The 19,786-nt window shown below is 41.2% G+C and overlaps 1 protein-coding gene across 1 annotated transcript; it reads right to left on the bottom strand.

The window, feature by feature from the left end:
* Positions 1-1,221: 1,221 nt before the first annotated feature.
* LOC306663350 (olfactory receptor 2L13-like) lies at positions 1,222-2,160 on the bottom strand (the record flags this gene model as incomplete). The annotated part of the gene is made up of 1 exon (XM_079143748.1): positions 1,222-2,160. The coding sequence occupies one exon, from the start codon at positions 2,158-2,160 to the stop codon at positions 1,222-1,224; it is 939 nt and encodes a 312-aa protein (XP_078999874.1).
* Positions 2,161-19,786: the final 17,626 nt, after the last annotated feature.

Here is a 19,786-nt window from a genome sequence, read left to right as displayed (position 1 = left end):
TCATCTCGCTATAGTCATGAGAGCAATTATCAAGAATACAAATAATAAATGTTGGGAATTTGAGGGAAATGGACACTCATTCTTTGGTGGGACTGAAAATTAGTCAAACCACTCTGGAAGGCAGTTGGGAGATTCCTCTTAAAATTAGGAATGAAATCACCATAAGACTCAGTTATCCCACTCCTCAGTATTTCTCCAAAGAACTGAAGTCAGCATGCTGTAGCAATACAGTCACATGAATGTTTGTAACAGCACACTTCACAACAGCCAAGTTATAGAACCAGCCCAGGTGCCCATTCTTAGAAGAACTGATTAAAAAAACATGGAACATACACGCAATTAGTTTTACTCAACCATCAAGAATTATGATATTATGGCATTTGCCAGTAAATAGATGGAAGTGGCAGACATGCTGAGTGAAATAAGCCAGACTCAGAAAATCAAGGATCAAATGTTGTCTCACATATCTAGACGCTAGAGCAAAATAGTAATAAAAAGGAGAGGAATGAATATGGAAGTATCTACAGAAGATCACTGGAGTTTAAGGAGGAGAGGGAGGCAGAGGGAGGAGGGAAGGGAAAAGGGAATTTAAAAGAAAGTAAACAGATCTTTTAAAGCATGTGGGTAAAATTCATTGTCCCAACACCAGGAATAATGATCAGAAAAAGAAGCCACATCTGGCCCTGAAGGGGAGGACTGTCAGTCACCCAGAGGTCCTCTGCTGTGTGTACCCTGGCAGATGTGAAAATGGGACACTTGAACTGGGCTGCGTGTTGTGAGTGTACACTGCAACACTATGATGGTTTAGAAGGAGACAAGGTATGCAAGCACAACTGTGTCTCAAATACACAGAAGTGAGGACATTACACATCAACACAGATACTATTACACTGGTGATAGTATATTTGCAAACAGAATATACCACTTATGATACACTATAACACAATTTATAATAAACATTAATTACCAATCAGATCAACTATGATGTTTTCAATTAGATAAATTAATAACCATTATAGCTGTATATGATAACCTATTAATTAAATTAATATTACTTTTAAACATATAATTAGAAAATCTTGTTATATATGTCGTTTACTGATATTTTATATATATTATATATATATATATATATATATATATATATATATTCGTCAGCTTTGCTTTGAAGTGCTAGTCAGCATGGAAAAAAGCCACACAGAGGAGCAGGAACAGCCATGCTCATGTCTTCCTGGAGGAGAACATCCCACACACTCTTCCCATGGCCCCCAGGACCTCCTTGTTCCTCAGGCTGTAGATGATGGGGTTGAGCATGGGGGTGAGGATGGTGTAGAAAACTGCAAGAATCTTGTCTTCTTCTGGTGAGCGGAGACTCCTGGGACGGAGATAAGTGTAGACAAAAGGTGCATAGTAAAATGTCACCACTGTCAAATGTGTGGAGCACGTGGTGAAGGCCTTTCTCCTTCCCTCTTTCGAGCGCATGCGGAAGACAGCAAAGAGGACCCGTCCATAGGAGGCAGTGATGCCAAGGAAAGGAACAAGGAGAAACAGGCTTGTGCTCACAAAAACCATGTACTCGTAGTCCCAGGTGTCCCCACAAGCCAGAGGCAACATGGCGGGGACATCACAGAAGAAATGATTGATGGCCCTGGACCTGCAGTAAGGAAGATGGAGGGCATAGATAGTGTGTGCCAGGGAGTTGATGGAGCCCAGTGTCCAGGACCCCAGGATCATCTTCACACATGTCACTTTACTCATGCGGATGGGGTAGTGGAGAGGGTAGCAGATGGCCACAAAGCGATCATAGGCCATGGAGGCCAGGAGTAAGCCTTCAGAACATGCCATAGTCAGAAAGAAGAAGCTTTGCACACCACAGCCCAGGAAGGAGATGCTCTTCTGTCCATAGAGGAAGTTGATGGCCATCTTGGGCACAGTGGTGGAGATGTACATCAGGTCCATGAGGGAGAGCTGGCTGAGGAGAAAGTACATGGGGGTGTGGAGCCGGGGGTCCAAGAAGATGAGAGAGGTCATTCCTGAGTTCCCCAAACAGGCAAGAACAAACACAAAGATGATCAGCAGCAAGAGAAGTAGGCCTTTCTGATTTGGGGGAAACAACCCCAACAAAATAAAGTCATTTGAAGTTTGGTTCCATTTCTCCATTAAAGCCTACTGCTTTAAATTCCTTGAAAGAAAAACAAAAACAAATGCTAAGGAATAATCATGAAATGAAACAAGAAGGGAGAATAAGAAGGAATTGACTCTATTAGACTTTGTTAATGGATCTTTTTCTTCCAAAACCATAGCCTTTGTTCAATAGTTTTTAAAACCTGAATAGAATTTCCTGCCCCACTTCTCTCTGGTAACCATCTAAGCCTGTCATACATGGACGCTTACATGGTTCTGAATACAAAGTCTAGTACAGGCACAGAAAACCCAGTGAAGTACCTGGAGCCTTCCTCCCTGCTGACTCCTGGCAGGACATTCCTCAGTACTATGCACCAGTCTCAGCTCCTGAAGAACCAGGGTCCTGCTTCCCCTCCTCAACTCAGTGCTCTGGTTCACCACAGACCTGGCTGTGTGACTCAGAAGGTCCCTGTGTGCTTGAACCTGCATCCTCAGTGACCTGCCTGCTCCACATCTGCTGTTGCTACTCTCCCTCCCCACAAGAGCTACTGCAGCTGAGGAATGAGGCATCTCCCAGGAGCTGTCTGCTCACCTTCTCAACAGAAGCTTCTCTGCTGGTCCTAAAAGTGGGTCACCATTCAAAGCATTTCTCTTGAATTGTAAAGGTATCCTTTGTTCTGTAAGATCCACCCTAATTATAATGTGTTCTTTGGATATTGTCTTCTAGAAAGATTTCCATTTTCTGAAGTCCTAAAAAATAAAAATCAAGCATGTAGATTTTCATATGAATTTTCTTTTCATTGAGTAAGCAAGTTATATATGATAAAAATAACATATTTAACAATATATAAGATTTCATTCTGTCTGACATGGTGGCATGCTAAAACTAATATAATAATGGAAGCATACATAGATGTGGAAAAAGTAAACACATTCTCAGGTGTTCTTTCTATGTAGGAATCTTTGAGACGCAATAACGTATGGGAACTCTTCTACAGTTTGCTTCATTGATTATAATCTGCCCACAGCCCAAGTTCCATGAATTTAGGCATTAAAGTCTTCATTTTCTAAATATTAAAAGCAGATGTGAAGAACACTCTGAAATACATTAAGGTCTTGGATCAAACTTTGAGCTTCTGCCTTCTTCGAAATGCTGACCAAATATTTTTTTAATTTTTACAGACTGCATCTTGATGCATTGTACACAAATGGGGTACAACTTTTCATTTCTATGGTTGTACATGATGTAGATTCACACCATTTGTGTAAATGTACATGTACATAGGGTAATGATGTTTGTCTCATTAACCAATTCCAAGTCTCATTAACCAATTCTAAATGCTAATCTAAATTCTAAATGCTAATCACATTTAGTAATTGTTTGGAAATTGTTGATTGTGTCTACAAAAAAGAAAAACTTGTTCAACACAATTTATTTTTTTATTTTGCTCCTCCAAAATGTCGTGCCCAATTCCATGATTCAGTCTAGGTCAGGCACTTGGATCTCAGGGAGGATGTTTCTCCCCTGCTGTCCTGCAGTTTAACTTCCTAGGTGCAGGCAGGAGCTGAGGACTGCTGAGCTGTGCACCTGGGAAGGAAGGTGAGGGGAGGCAGCTCCCTGATTGGAGCTCACACAGGTGAGCACTTACCCCATCCAGACTTAATTATGTAGAAGAAGCAAAACAAAAATCCTATGCCAATCATACAGAGAATTCATAAGAGAAAGGAAGTGTAAATTTCCATTCCTAGATGATTTTTCTTGAGTTTTGGTGCATCTGCACCTCAACTCTGCACAGCCTCTTGTGTTCTCTTTATGTCATCTCAGTTCTGGCAATTGTTTTTTTCTTTCATTCCTTCTACAAAATTCACATTAATTGCAATTTTGTCATTTCTTAGATTTGCAATACAAATGTTTGACTTCCTCCCTCATCTAGTCTCAGTGTGACTTTTTGCTTTCTATGTTTGTGTTCTTTCATCTGAAAGACATGCTGATGCCACATCCTGTCCCAGATATTAATCTGCGTAGTCATCTTGAATCATTGCTCTTTCAACAGGAAAGAACAGCAAGTGATGTTCTGCTGCCATTCTTCCCATTTAGCACTTAGGATCAATTTTTGTTTCATAGTTAGATAAACATGAGTAAAATTGTGAAAGATAGCTTGTAATAAAGACTGGGAATGCATTTTTATCACTGTCTAATTGACAAATAGCCAAGGGTGGGAAATGTGTGGTCAGGAACCCAACAGGAGCAGAGAGCCACTAGGCAGGCAGGAAAGGTGGGATCACAGGCTCCTCTGCTTCTAACACTGTTCAAAACAAAAACTCATGACCTCATAAGCAAAGTAATAAAGCACAAAATTCTCATCACTGAGATGCATTTATTCTTTAAAATTATGTTCAGTGTTTCTATTTTATGTCAGTGCTACTACAATAGACTTGCTCATGATTAAAATATACAGGATTCAGCAACCTATAGCTAAAATTTAATGGGTGATATAGATAGTAAAACCACAAGTTGAAATATATACCAGGAGGTTGTATATTCATTCATATTAGAAAAAGATAAAGCAGAGGGAAGGACAGAGGGACAGCTGGGCAGGGCACTGAGAACCACTCCAGGAGGTGCCTTGGGAACCTCAGGCTCTGGAACACTCTGCACAGACTGAGCAGCAGGACCAGCCCTGGAGGAGCCTGCCTGTCCTCGCACAGCACAGAGACAGAGTGCTCTGCAAGCTCCAGGCTCCAGGGCAGGTGTGTGGGAGGAAAGAGGACTTGGAATATGTTCTGCACCAGGTGAGAGGCCAGTGGGTGGTATGAGTCAGGACCCTGGAGCTCACAAAGGACGCTCTGGTTGAGCAGATGTGAGAGGTGGAGCCCCACAGAGCCTGGGCAGTTGGCAGTGAGGACAGCAGGGCTGCCCTGGGTTTAGCAGAGGAAGCAAAGCCTGCTAGGGAGCCCTGAGGCCTGGGCACATCAGCAGGGTTGGTGCTGCTTAGGGACAGGGGGACCCACTGAATCCTGTCTCTGCCCCCTGGCTCAGGGGCTATTGCATAGGAGTCTCAGCAGATCTTCTGATTGACTGAACCAAATATGAGCCTCATGAGTAAATTAGTAATAAGACTGAATTAACCAAATCTGAGTAGATAATGTTTTACTCAGTCTATAGTATATACACCTGGAGAGTCAGACATGAGAACCTCTTATGGTACTTTCTTCATTCCTTTGCTTAGGCCATGTTCAATTTCAGAGGAAGAAAGGGGCCAGCAGCCCTGGCAGTGTCAAGCAATAAACACTCTGACTCACTCATTTTAAAGGGAAATGTGTGTTTACAGTTAGATTCTCTGAGGTGTGGGTTACAGTTCAGAGCATCATAAAAGTTGCTTAAAGGTAATTAGCACAATAACTACTTATTTCTAAAGAGAAAACTTATTTGTTGTCTGGAAATGGATGAGAATAGTTCCTTTCAGTTTCCTGTATATATAGGGATTGAAGACTTTAGGATCTATGACATTGGAGTTAGACATGAGGGTCTATTTCCATGGATGACAAGAGACTTTATTGGACATGGGACATTATTTTATACACTATAATTACATGAAACACCACACTCTTGGGCACATTAACCCTTGGATAATACTTTTCCTGTGGCTACAAGTTGGGTCTATGATGAGCATTTCCCTTGATAATCCTGAGTCACATTGGTCAAACATGTACAGTCAGTAAAACCCTTACTGAACAGGGCCTAATAAATGTTGTAGCAAGTGTAGAACCCTGAGTTTATCTTGCAAAAGTAAACAGGTAATGTACATGTTAAAAATATTATAAAAAAAATTATGAATGACAACCCAAGACCAATAAGCAAATTGTTTCTCCAAGTCTCAGCTAACTCAATCCCACTAATCTCATAAGACAGTTGTAAAGTGGAATTAAGCAAACTCTATGTTTAGCACATATAGTCCTGAATATGTGCTGATCTCCTCCCTTCCTTCCATACTTTAAACACTGAGAAGACACGGACCAGAGAAATCCATTGCCTCAACTTGAGAGCAGCACAAGGTAGAATTTTCACAGGTTCACATCACCTCACTTTATACTTAAATTTATCCTTAGTTTGTCCAAGTTGTTATGGAATGGCATATGCTTTGTGTATCAGAGCATGTTATAATAGGAATACCTCATCTCCAAAGTGTCTCCATTAGTTAAATCTAACCCAAATCAACTTAGTTCAAAATTATCGCCTTGATTTAACTTGTCTGAAGTTCTTGAGTTTGCATTTTGAGAGAAGTAGTTTTTAATTAAAATATTATCTTCTGACAGTCCACTGGATTCTTGAAAATATTTAAACCCCAAGCCATGCCCACACTCTACGAGGCTAAACAGTTAGGTCTGCCACTGAGCCCCAGCCCTGATCTCACACCCAGCTCTCCTGACAGGAGATGCCAGAGGAACCAGGAAGGAGTCCTCAGAACACACTCTGCTCAGGGTACCTCCTCTAGCCATCAACTTCATGCTGAAACCACAAAGCTCTTTTTCCTTATGCAATGCTTCCCTGCATTATTATGATGTTATTTGCTCACACATCTTCCTTTGCTGTTCCCTTGTTCAACCAAAACAGAGAAACACATGTCACACTTACTCAGTTCCACACAGGGGGACAGAAGGAGGAGCTGGGGCACCTGGTGTGCAGGCCCTTCCTCCAGCAGGCCTTATGTGTCCTTCCTTCCCTCTAATTAATCCCCAATGTCCAAGCCCACAGGGACAGAGCCTGGCCCTTTCACCTGACTTTGCTGATGCAGAGATGAACTCAGCTCAAGCTTACAGCAAATCGTTCCACCTGGTCAGCTCTGCAGCTCTGGTCTGCTGCCCAGAGTTAGTCTCAGGAGGGAGGAACCAGCTATTCTAGAACAGGATGGAGAGCTGTGTGAGACACTTGGTAATGTTCACCCAAATCCTCTGTTTTTTAAGTGAGAGACCTGAGGATCAACAAGAAGCAGGCAGCTCTACAAGTGTTCAGCTGAGTAATGGCTCCATTAGTAGCAGGAGCAATTACCTCCTACAGTCTATGTTCCAAAGGCATTTATTGGTGACTATGACTAAGTTAAATTATGCTATGATGACATACTTCCTCTTATTTCAGAGACAGACAGGTTATTAGTGAAAACACTAATGCACTCAGCACTTTACTATAGAGGAATGCTCTGTACAGAACCCTTCACATTCATTCCCTTGACTCAACTTGGAAAAAAATAAATTTGGTGGAGAAACCAGATGGGTCAGAATCCAACTCTCCTGCCACTAAATGCTCCAGCTTTCTTCATGCTACACCCACACACTCAGCCTGCCTCCAGGGATGGTGCAGGAGGTGGCCTGCTCCTACCTTAGATCTCCCTCCTGCTCTGGCATGGGACTCCTCTCTCTCTTCATCTCTTGTCTCCATCTTTCTCTCTGCCGATTCCTCCTCCTAGTCATGTAAACCTAATTTTTAGAGAAAAATTGATGCTGTGGAAACTGATCCTGCTCCCTAAACCAATATAAAAATCAAATACTGTGACATTATAGGGAGCACCTTTATTTGTGGAGATAGAAATTGCTTATGATTGAGGTGGAATGCTATGGGTACTATAGGTAAAAAGTTTCAGGAAAGTGATCAAGGAGGGGAACCAGAGTGGAAGAGACTACTCAGAGGGGGGGAGTGTCCACTTGAATCTGGGAACTTTGTGTGCAGAGAAATTCTTCACACTTAATGGGTAGGTGAGGCTGGGTGTCCCAGGGTGAAGAGGTCCTACTGAGAAGACATCGCTAGCACAGAGGAACTTGATGTGACAGGCATGTGCAGATTTTGGAAGAGTTAGCCAGGAGAGATTCAGTGAAGCAGGTGCACATCAGTAACCAGAACTTCAGTGTGGACAATGGCAAGAGACCAGGAAGGGCACAATGAAGAGGGTTACTTTTCAGAAAGGCACATGTAAATAGGCACCTTAGGACTGTGATTGTGTCCACCTGCTCCAAATGCCTCAGTACAGAGAACTTTCATAGAGGACCCAATAATTGGTTCAAATACTGACACTCTCCAGGGAACACCAGCTGTCCCTCCAGCCCCCTGCTGCTTCCTACCTGGGTCCCCTTTAGAAGTGGCTGTGGAGGCTTAGATGGAGTCAGTGCAGGAGTTGATCAGCATGAGCTACTCTTATTGTTGAGAAATAATGTTGAATCATCTTTCTGGGGAAATCTTATGTATTTATAGTGTGCAATGAGCAAATCAGGACAAAAAACACCTTCTACTCTTCCAACATCCATTGCTTCAGTGGATGTCTTGGGAAGCTTCACATTGTTCTGGACATTTTAAACATACCATCTGTTCCTGCAGCCAGCCTTCACCTTACCACACAGAGAAAACTGAAGCTGTTCCTCCCCCTCCTCCTTCTGTGTCTGTGCCTTTTCTCAACTCCTCCTCTTGACTCCTCCTCTTACCTCCTCTCAACTCCTCCCCTCACCACCTCCTCTCATCTCATCCCTTCACTTCCTCCTCTCCTCACCTCCTCCTCTCACCTCCTTACCTCACCTCCTCCTCCCTCTGAACCCACTTTCTTGCCAGTCTCATCACCATTCTTCTAAGAGATCAACATTTTATTTTCCACAATTGAGTGACAACAGATAGCATTTGTCTTCAGTTCTGGCTTATTTCAGTTAATGACTGACTACCAGTACCACCCATGTTGCTGCACTCTTTATTCATATACCCGTTGATGCACACCTTGGCTGATTCCACATATTGGGTTTTGTGAATAGTGCTACAAGAAACATCAAATTTCAGGCATCTCTCTGATACAATTGCCTCACTTTCCTTGGTTCTATACCAGGTAGCAGGATTACTGGATCCTGTGAGAGTTCTACCTTTAATAATTCTTGGAACCCCCAAGCTGTTTTCCATAATGGCTGTAGTAAATTATAATATCACCAACAGTGTAAAAGATTTATCCTTTCTTCATATCACATCAGCATTTATTATTTTAGACTTTTTGCATTTTCATAAAACCCTTCTTACTTATTTTAAATAATGTCTCTCTGTGGTTTCAGTTTGTCTTTCCTTGTTGACATGACATTGAGCATTTTTCATAGATTTGCTATTCATATTTCATTGAGAAGTCTCTGCAGGCCTTCCCTCACTTTATCAATGTGTTTCCCTTTTCAAGAGTTACTTGATGAATATCCTGCCTCTCAGCAGTGGAAACCCAAGCTCAGTCTCTGATACAGACTCATTCACTGAGGCAATTAGCAGCCACGTGGAGGCAGGCTCACTGGGACTCTTCCATGCTAGAGGACATCAGCTTGTTCTCCAACAGATGGGCACAGGTTTTGGCCTTTGTATTTGTCATCTGGTGCAACCACCTTATTGGACAGTAGCACAGTCCAAGAATCTGCATTCTTGCACACATGTGCCCTCATTCCTGAAATCCTCTACCCTATGGTCTCTAGCCAGCAGGCAGATTTTGGTGAAGCCCAATGTGCAGTGGACTCATTCCCATGGAAGCCACTGCTCTTACCACTTTCCCCATTGTGCAGAGTGTATGCCTTAGTGCAAAATTAAAGACTTGGTAACATTCTCTCGTGGTGCCAGCTGGGGAAAGCAGAAAGCACTTCTTGAAGCTATGATATATGAGTTAAATCTGTGAAAATATGTTGTAATAGTGTGAGTTTTTTCATCTTGGTCACATTACCAAACAATAAACACAGAAAAACAACTGCTCTCAGTATTTCACAAAACTGACCACTTAATGTATTTTTGCTCCTGTCCTGTTACATTTCATATCATGGTTTGAATATGAGGTGTCTCCCAAAAGTTTCTGTTAAGATGGCAATGTTCAAACATGTACTGAACAGATTCTAGTAACTGCAACTTATTAGCTCCATCTCAGTTTAAGTGGACCCATTGGTGGTAACTGTAAGCAGGTGGGCATGACTGGAGGAGATGTGTCACTGTGGGCATGTCTGGCAGGGTGTACCATCCCTCCAGTCTTCTAGAAAGGGGGGGAACAGGGTAAAAAAGTCCAAGCTGCAATGAGTGAGCAGCTTCCCTCCACCTCATCCTTCTGCCATGGTGCTTTACTTACTTCGGGCTCAGAGCAATGGACTTATCTGCCCATAGACTGAACATCTGCAAATTCTTCTATAAGTTGTTATTTTCAGGTATTTTTGTCACAGAAAGAAAAAGTTGACTCACATAAATTGGTACTGAGAATTGGGGTCATTGCTGTGACTTACCTGACCATGTGTTTCAGAAGTCTTTGAAGCTGGTTTGTGGGAAGACTTTGGAACAGTTTGGGGATCCAGGCTGGAGAAACTTTAGAATGTTGGAAGCTGAGTCTAATGAGATATTCTGATGGAAGCTCAGAAGTCCAGAACAAAGACAGTAAAGACTGTGTTCATGAAGTTTCAGAGGAGAATGGGTCTGTATCGAAAATTGGACTAGAGACATTCATGTTATATTTTGTCCATGTCTTGAGACTGTGTGTGAGACTTAATTTAAAGGTGGTGGGCTAATTAATCTGGTCGTGAAAAGTTCAAGGCAGCATAGTTTTTATGCAGTGTTATTGCTCACTGTCCATATAAAATTTTATTGAGAATCAGGAACAGAAGGCAGCTGAAAAGGGAACTGAACCACAGCCATGACAGGCTGCACTTAGGGTATGAAAGATTTCAGGCCTAGATTTCTATCAGGAACTAACAAGTCAATGCCTAACATTCCGAACCACATATGTCAATATGTTAAGATCTGGGTACCCTAAGCCAATGGAAACATGCCAAACCACACATGCTAAAAGATCAGCCAATCATGTACTTTGCTTTGTCCAAATTTCCTGCTCTACTGTGGAGCTCATTTATCCCACTGAATGGAGACTGGGGGCTTTCAGCCAGTACCTGCTGCATCAGTGAACACTGTGAGTCTGAGCTTGAGGTTGCAATAGAGGCCCTCTTGCTTTTGCATTGGAGATGGCTTCATGGTGGTCTTTGGGGATTTGTGAGCTGGGCACAACAGTTGGGGGCTCGTCCAGGATCCCCCAGGACCCCCAGGACTCCCAAACCAAAGGGTCGATCACTGGCCGGTAAGTGTGTCTATGTCTCTGTGTGTCTGGCACTTTTTTCCTGAAGAACTTGAAACTGGTCAAGTTCCTGTAGAGGTCTTTTGTATTAGAATTGGCAGAGGACCTAGGCAGACGCACTGGAGGATCACCAATGGAGGGTCTTAGAAGACATTCCAGGCCCTCCTGGAGGGAATGTAAGTCCCCCTGAAGAACTGAAATCGGTCAAATTCCTGTAGGATTTGAAACCTGTCGTGGGTTGCTCCCACCTTATGGCGTGAGGCCGTCGGTTTACTTTTGGTTCTATTTTAGGTCACCCTCTGGCATTTTTCTGTTCTTCTTTATCTGTTTTCTTAAGTCTTTTGTTTGTGGCTATTTTTGTAACTGATGACATGGGACAAACTCAGATGACTCCCTTGACTCTGGTGACTGATCATTTTAAGGATGCATGCACTCATGCTCATAACCTCAGTGTGGACATAAAGAAAGGAAAACTAACCATTCTTTGCAGATCTGAATGGCCCTCTTTTGGAGTAGGTTGGCTGCCTGAGGGAATCTTTGATGTTTGGAAGATCAGAAGTGTAAAAGCAAGGATCCTTCTCAGAGGACCCAAGGGGCACCTGGACCAAATCCCCTACATTTTGGTCTGGAAGGATCTTGTAGAAAATTCCACTCTCTAGTTAGAACCATTTATTCTAGCAGGAAAGATTCTGGCCCTAAAGGCACAACCCACGGAGGAAGATTGCCCCAAACCTAAGCTTTCTGCTTCCCCGCATTCTTCATGTTCTATTTTTCAGGGAGGAATGGAGGAAGAAGTCATCTTTCCTCCCCTGTATCAACCCAGGATTCCAGTACCCCCTGAAAACCAGCACCACTCGGCTGGTGCAGCCGCGGTCACCCTACCGGTCGTAGGACCAGCAGCTGGTACACGAGCAAGGAGCCACCAGGCAAGTTCCCCAGCTGCTCAAAGACCAGCAGATTCAACAGTCCTTCCTCTCAGGGCCATGGGGCCCCCTAATGAGGAGGAAAACCAGCAGTACCATTATTGGCCCTTTGCCACCAGTGATCTCTACAATTGGAGGTTCCACTGAGATCTACGTCAAGGTAAGTAAGTTTCTCTCTCCATGCACCCCACATGTATTTGAGGTGCATCTTTCTGTCTCTTTCTGGAGGGTAAAATGGACACCTGTGGGCTACTTAAATGCAGTTAGTGCAGCCACCATTCTTCAAGACTTGAGTGAGAAATTTCCTGGCCCAGGCAGTTTCCAATCACTTGCTCTGTACAGACCAGGCATGTTGGACTCTGCCAAAGTCATTTCCTACTCTTCTGTCCAGGCCCATAGTGCAATTGTAGTCAGTACATGGTGTCCCTAGTCCTGACCTACCCAGGATGTGTGGAGGTGGAAGAAGGGTTGGAACAAGTGTGGGGTTCTCTGACCCGGGCTACTCTCAGAAAGACCCCAAAGTTTCCGTCTCCAGACTCCCCTTCCCAAATGCCCTAAGGGGTATCCAGGGTGATTGGTTGACAAATGGCATTTAGGGAAAATGCCAATTACCTTCACCTCCACATTGGCTGCACACCACTCCCCCACATCCACTCCCTCCTGGATGCTTTCCTTCCCTTGCTGGTCAGACATTAGGAATTCAAACTGTAGGATTAAGACCTGGGACAATTAGTATGAAAATGCCCAGATTCCCTTTGTTCAGATAGTTAGCCTTCACTACTCTATCTAGAGTCTCCCCATTACTGTTCCTGTGCTTAAATGTGCTCACTGTATTCTCTTTAATCTGAAAGAGGGAGACATTTAAAATCAATCCCTCCCATAAGACCCTCCAAGAAAAGGGCATTACACACCAAGAACCAATAGATATCCCCTCACCCTCCAGAGATTCCTTTAGTCTACAGGGCAAAGAGATAGGCAAAATGCACACTTTTACTAAGGAAGGAAGATAAAGCAGACCCCCCCAACTTAAGACAGACGAAAATTTAGGGATATTTTGGAGAATCCTAATAAATATTGAGATGCTTCAAAACTTATGCCAGGTATTTGACTTCACCTGGAAAATTGTGCTATTAACCATCTAGAGCACAGGCAGTTCCCAGAAACCATCCTAACTGGGATTCAAACAATGAGTAAGATGCCTAGAAAACTATTAGGAGGACTTCAGGAAAGTCCTGCTATTTTCATGGATAGATTCAAGAAGGCAACAAGAAAACACACCACCCTGAATCCTGAATCCATAGAGGGCCACCTACATTTAAAGTATAAATTTATCATTCAGTCAGCCCCAAACATTTAGAGAAAATTACAAAAATTGGCACATGGCCCTGATCAATCCTTAAATGATCTCCTCCAGCTTGCATCTTCCATTTTTTATAATAGAGATCAAAAAGAAAGAAAAGGAGCATAAAGACAAAAAAAGGACTTAATAAAAATTATTCAAAACCTTAAAGTTCATTCAAAATGATAGAAACTTATAATGCCTTGCAACAGCCCATGCAATCTACCCATTTTAGGAGTTAAAAAGCAACCTACCTAGTCCAAAGCCTTGAAATAATTTAATGAAGCAGTAACTTCCCCCCACCTTGTAGTTCTTAAATTCCAGCTGTTGCTTGGTTTACTAAGTTAGATTTAAAAGATGTATTTTCCTGTATACACTAGTCTCTCAATTGCAATTTCTGTTTGCCTTTGAGGAACCAGATAATGTATCTCAACTAACCTAGACAGTGTTGCCTCAGGATTTAGAGATGGCCCTCACCTGTTCCAGACAAACCTTAGCTAAGGACAATATTCAGAGATAGAACATCTGTGATTGTTCTCCAGTATGTAAATTACATCCTTTATGTGCCTCCACCCAGGAAAAATATCAAAAGGCCATTACAGAGCTCCTGAACTCCTTAGCTAATAGGAATTATAAGATCTTAAAAAATAAAGTTTAATTATGCAATCAACAGGTTCAATACTACAGGAAAATAACCACCATAGGACAATATTCTGCCTCAGGAGTATCAAAAAGTGTCCTTACTTCAAGCTCTTGTCCTCAGCTTACCTATGAAGCAGGATTTAACCTGTTTGTCACTGAGGGGAAAATAAATCCTGGATAAGCAGTCATAGGCAGCTCAATAACCAATGGCATATGTAAGTGAGGAGCTAGCATAGTAGCTTCATTCTCAAAAGTAATGGAAAATAAGATCTCATAATTTTCTTTGACATCCAAGCCTGTCCTAATAGAAATGGCTAAAATGCCCTAGGCATAAAGTTTCTGCTTAATTTCGTTATCTCTGAATTCAGTCAAGGCTTACATTGAAACGTAAATAGAGGAAGCCTGAAGGCTCAGTTGGAGACTCATCTCAAACCCAAGGAAAAAAAAATCAAAAAGTTTTACCTGAGCTCCACAAAAGAAATTATATGATGCTTTACCAAAACAAATTAACAGCCATATCATTTTTCCAGGACTCTTTTTTTTTTTCCCTTAAATTCTATATTTTTTGAGCTCATGACTTTTTTAATCAGTTCTATTTTTTTATTCAACTAGACTTTTTTTTTTTTTTTGAATGTCTGTTACATTGCAATGGAGATTCACCTATAAAGTTACAAGGTCTTTGATTTTGTTTTATGTGTATAACATATTGTCTGACCTGTCATGTGTTTTGTCTGTATTTGAATCTTCATGTACAAGATAAAAAATGGATCCAGATACCTTTAATTCACGTGATTTAAAAGGGTTCAATTTAAATTGGGTAAACTAATAAAAGTAAAATGTCTTTGAAAATAATTTGCAAGTCTCTAGGTGGTCAAACTAATTAAATGTTGATGTTTATAAAATTTCTAATATCAATAGTCCTAATATCATTTCTAGTACTTTTTTTGAACAGAAGATGGAAAATACTGTTAGTGCACTTGTCTGATATCTTGATTTTTTCAACAATAAGATGAGTGAATTAGAGTTGACGTGTATGGAATTACTCAAATGTGTTTGCTAGAGACATCTGATTAATTACAAAGTTAAAATGCTAATTGTTAAGTAATATTGAGTTAACTCAAATTCCATGGAATAGGTGTTTTCATAGGTTGGTAAATAAAAAAGGGTTTAGAATTGCTTTATGTCATTACTAAAAACAAGGTTAATAAGAGTTATGTCGTAACAGGTACAATTCTATATACAAAGGGTTCCAAAAATTCAACTGTGTTTTAATTAGAGTAGAATAAATAACAAAATATTTAATCTTATTAAAATGGAGTAATTTATCTAAATTCAGAAATTTCATAAGGGTTGCTTCAGAATGTGAACAAAAAGGGGTCAACATATAGGAAAGAGAAAATAAAAGGTTCTGGGTATGGAAATATATTTAGTAGAAGGGAAAAGAAAATGTTTCTGGGTAAGAAAGTGCTTATGTAATGAAATACATGAGGGTCAAAGTAAGTGCTAAGAAAGTCCATGTGTAAGTAAAGGGCAAATTTCAATAAGTTGCATGTAACTAAGTTGGTTATATGTATGTGAGACAATCAGTTAAAGCTATTAAAGGTTTTTCCTAAGGTAAAATACTAATATACTTGTAAGCTTGGGGGCATGGCTAGTGGCCAAATAAAACTGGACAGAAAGTGACTGAAGCAAGCTTTATTGGAATCTGGTTCTCAGGCAAAATTCCCCGCCCCCTAGGGTACAGGTCAGGATAGGGAGTCTGAGAAAATCACACATGACCCCGGCTGCCCAGGGTCTTTATAGGCCAGAATGGGTGGGGATCCTGCTGAGTGACAGGTGGATATAAGGGTCAGTGAAGTTTTCCTGCCTGTTTGATTGGTTGCCGTGTGGCACACTGCCCTTTGCCTCAGTTGCTCTGCTCTCCATCCTATAGTCACCCAAATTCCTACCTAACATCCAAACCTTTTTGGTGATATAGGGCACCATAGTCCATCTGGCTATTTCTTCCATGTTAGGGGGCATTGTGGGGAAAGCTTCAGGTTCTAGGTCAGTGGGGAGGCGGATCTAAGAGTGTAGGAGCATCTGGTTGTATGTCACCCTGGCAACCTCACTCATGCAGTTCCAGGCAAACCTGAGAAGACAGGGAGCAATCATTAGCAGAAATCCTATCACAAATAGGGGAATATGGGTAAGGGTCAGCCAAGTGACAAGAGTTGCATTCAGCCATCCTGGCCAGGGGTCATTTGATTCTTCTTGCTTCAGTCTTTCATTTACACATCTGATACTTTCAAAGCTTTTTCCATTAGGCTGGTTTCATTGATGCAGCAACAACATTCATCTCTTAGGAAGAGGCATATTCCCCCTTTTTCTGCCATCAGATCTAGTACTCGACAGTTCTGCAAGGAAATTTGAGCAATAAATAAAATAATATTCATTTTTGCAGAGAAGTCAGGGGGGCAGCAGATGTCTCTACTGCCTTCTGGAGTTGCTGTTCTAGCTTTTGGGAGACAGTGACTTCATAACCAAGTCCTCCTGTTGGTATAACATATGTTTAGTAGAGATCTCTATATTTCTGTGACTTAGGACTAGATAATCATACTAGCAAGCATAGATTAAGCCTACCTATGTAGCTTAGGAGGATCTGTAGGTCTTAAACTAACTAAAAACTCCTGATTCTGTCAGTTTCTCTTGATAGTTAACAGGTGCATCTGCTTAAGAATCTCTCTTATAGCTTCCAGTCTTTATTCTACAGGGGTTAACACAAGTGTGCATCTTAGGTTGTGTTTAACTATTGTTTCTTTTAAATGCCCAAGAATGGCTATACTTTAGTTAACTGTTTTGCCAGATGTTTAAAACCACACTGGTCAAATTGATCTGTTCCTGTCTGTTAAGAATCAGCTGAGTTCCCACAGGGGTCACTCATGGGGAACTGAAGAGCAGCTTCTTAGCTCCATTAGTGCTGTCCATTAGGCAGGGCCCCCTTGATGAGGTGGCTTCCCTTGGAAGCATCAGGCATGTCTCCCTTTTGCAATGACCCTCCTCTGCATCATGTGCACTGATTGGTTTTTCATCCTCCAGTGGTCTCATCAAACTCCCTGATTGGGAGGTCATGTGGCCCAGGGTTGCAAAGCTCCATAGAGAAGTTTTCTTGTTCCCTGGATTCAGACTGACTCAGGGCAAGAGCCAAATACTGGGTTTTCTTGGCCTCTGTATTTAATCTCAATTTCTAAGTTTGATATTAAACATCCAGCACATTATTCTTGCCAGTCATAAAGTAAGAGTACTGGCCTTTAATTTCAATGTCTATGACTTTGCGGTTATTTACCCCCTTTAACCTAATTGGGGTCTACGTTATCTGTCCTATAGGTGATGGCTTACTATTTCAAGTTAATTTACAATGTTTGCTCTTGAAGCAGTACTTCTGCAAAAAAATTAATTAGGCAACAGAGTTTACAAAATACAAAATGGAATCACCAACAGTAAAACATTCAGTTTGTGCAATAGCTATCTTGAATTTTGACTGAATTATTCATTATCAAACTTTTGAATACAATTTTAAATGAGTTAAAGTCTGGCTTACTTTGGAACCATTCTAACATTCAGTAGGGTGAGGCAGATCTTATCTCAGATAAGGTGGGGTTCTTCACAAATCTTAGGTAAAATATTCTAATTCGGTAGCTAATTTTTGTCTCTTTTGCTATGACCAGCATGACCAAATTCTCAAGTTCAGTGAGGAGCAAAGGAGTATTAGAAAATAAAGATGTATAAACACAGATTTTGAAGATTAAGCTGACATCAGATGGAGCTCTGTTCTCTGATGGAAATGCAGATCTAAAGAGTTATGTCAGCAATCTTTATGTATGTCTTATTATCAGGTTAAAGACTATGTAAGCATAATTATTTGTTTTCAGGAAAGTTACAGAATCAGACATCCACATAACTTTTTCACAGCTGCGAAGTGCAATGTTAGGAGCTCTATGTAGCTCTCAAGAAAGTCCATTGTTGAAAGTTACTGTAAGGTGAGCAGGCACCAGAGAAGGGAGCTGAGGAAACACTGATTATCTAGCAAGAGAATTTCCTCCTGCCCAAGAGCTCTGTGCCTGAGATCAATGTCAGAGCTAATAAGACTCCTGCAGAGAGGGTACTGCCACAGCAGTTAGGCATCCTGTGCTCCTGCACAGGAACACTCCCAGGCATCAGGCATGCCATAGCCATGAGGTCATCAGAGACCAAAATCTCAGTCACTGTTGTCCCATTTTTGCTCTTGCACATTACATTCTTTCTTAAATGTCATTTTAAGAAGTTTATACAGAATAAAACTTAACAGACACAATGTCAAGAGTAAAGTAGTGTTTTGAAGAAATCCTTGTCATTTTAACATATAAATTAAACTTTGGTTAATATCAGCACATTAGTATTTGACCTTAGGAAAATCTTAAATAGCTTTAACTGATTGTCTCACATACATATAACCAACTTAGTTACATGCAAACTTTTGAAATCTGCCCTTTACTTACACACAGACTTTCTTACCCAGAAACATTTTCTTCTTCCTTCTACTGAATATATTCCTTACTTAGAAACTTCTGTCTTTCTTTCCTATCTGGTGAGCATTTTGTGGTGAAAAATCTACACTCCTTCCAAATAGTTCAATGTGAGTGAGCAATCAAGAAGGCATATTTAGAATCTGTGTAGATGTAAACATGTTTACCTTTGGATAGAATTAGAGCCCTAATCAGAGCAAAGAGCAAAGAGTTTGAACTTTTGGGAAGTGGTTCCTTCTTGAAGGCAATTGACTTCCAGAACTGAGGCAGTGGTAATCACTGGGTAAGCGGCTCTACAGCATCTATTGGGACCCAGCACAGAACTGCTATCTACAAAAATGGCTGGGTCATGTGAGGGGATGGGTAATTGAAGAGGTCTTCATGAGGTGAATGTAGCACCTCTAGCACCTGTGGGAGTGGAAGGAATTTATGGCTTAAGAGGTTATGTAGTCGATGGGTGGAAAACAGTTATTGGTTGGAGTAGGGTGAGTTTTAGAGCTTCCTTAGTTAATTCAGCTACTGAAGTCAGTGCCTGGAAACATAGTAGCCACCCATGAATGACATAATCAAGCTGCTTGGAGAGATATGCCCCCAGTCTATAGGAAGGTCCAGTTGATTGCACAGGGAGGCCAGTGGCAACACCCTGTAAATTAATTAGATATTTCCAAGAAATACATTTGAGTAATCCCACACACGTTAAATCCTTATTTTACTATAAAAACCAAAATATCAGATAGGTATATTGAATAGCATTTGTGGTCCCTTTTCTGTTGGAGACAAGTTCTAGAAACAAATGATTAATACCAATTAACGTTTTTTAACTTGACCACCTGGAGACTTGTGAGGTAAGTCATGATATCACGTACACAATTTTTGGACACACAGTATACAAAACATTACACATAACACAAAACAAAGGCATTGTAGTTTCTATAGGTGAGATTTTCATTGCAATGTAACAGATACTAAATACTCAAGTTCAGTAAAAATAGGACTGATCAAAACATCAATGTTATGAGCTCAAAAAATACAGAATTAAAAAAAAAAAAACAGTCCTGGAAAAATGACATGGCTGTTAATTATCACTTTGATGAAGTTCTGGTAAAAGACTTT

Source organism: Sciurus vulgaris (genome assembly GCF_902686455.1).
Source record: "Sciurus vulgaris genome assembly, chromosome: 6".
NCBI classification, from domain to species: Eukaryota; Metazoa; Chordata; class Mammalia; order Rodentia; family Sciuridae; genus Sciurus; species Sciurus vulgaris.
The sequence above is the reverse complement of the archived record's forward strand: the minus strand, read 5'-3'. Positions and strand labels throughout refer to the sequence as shown.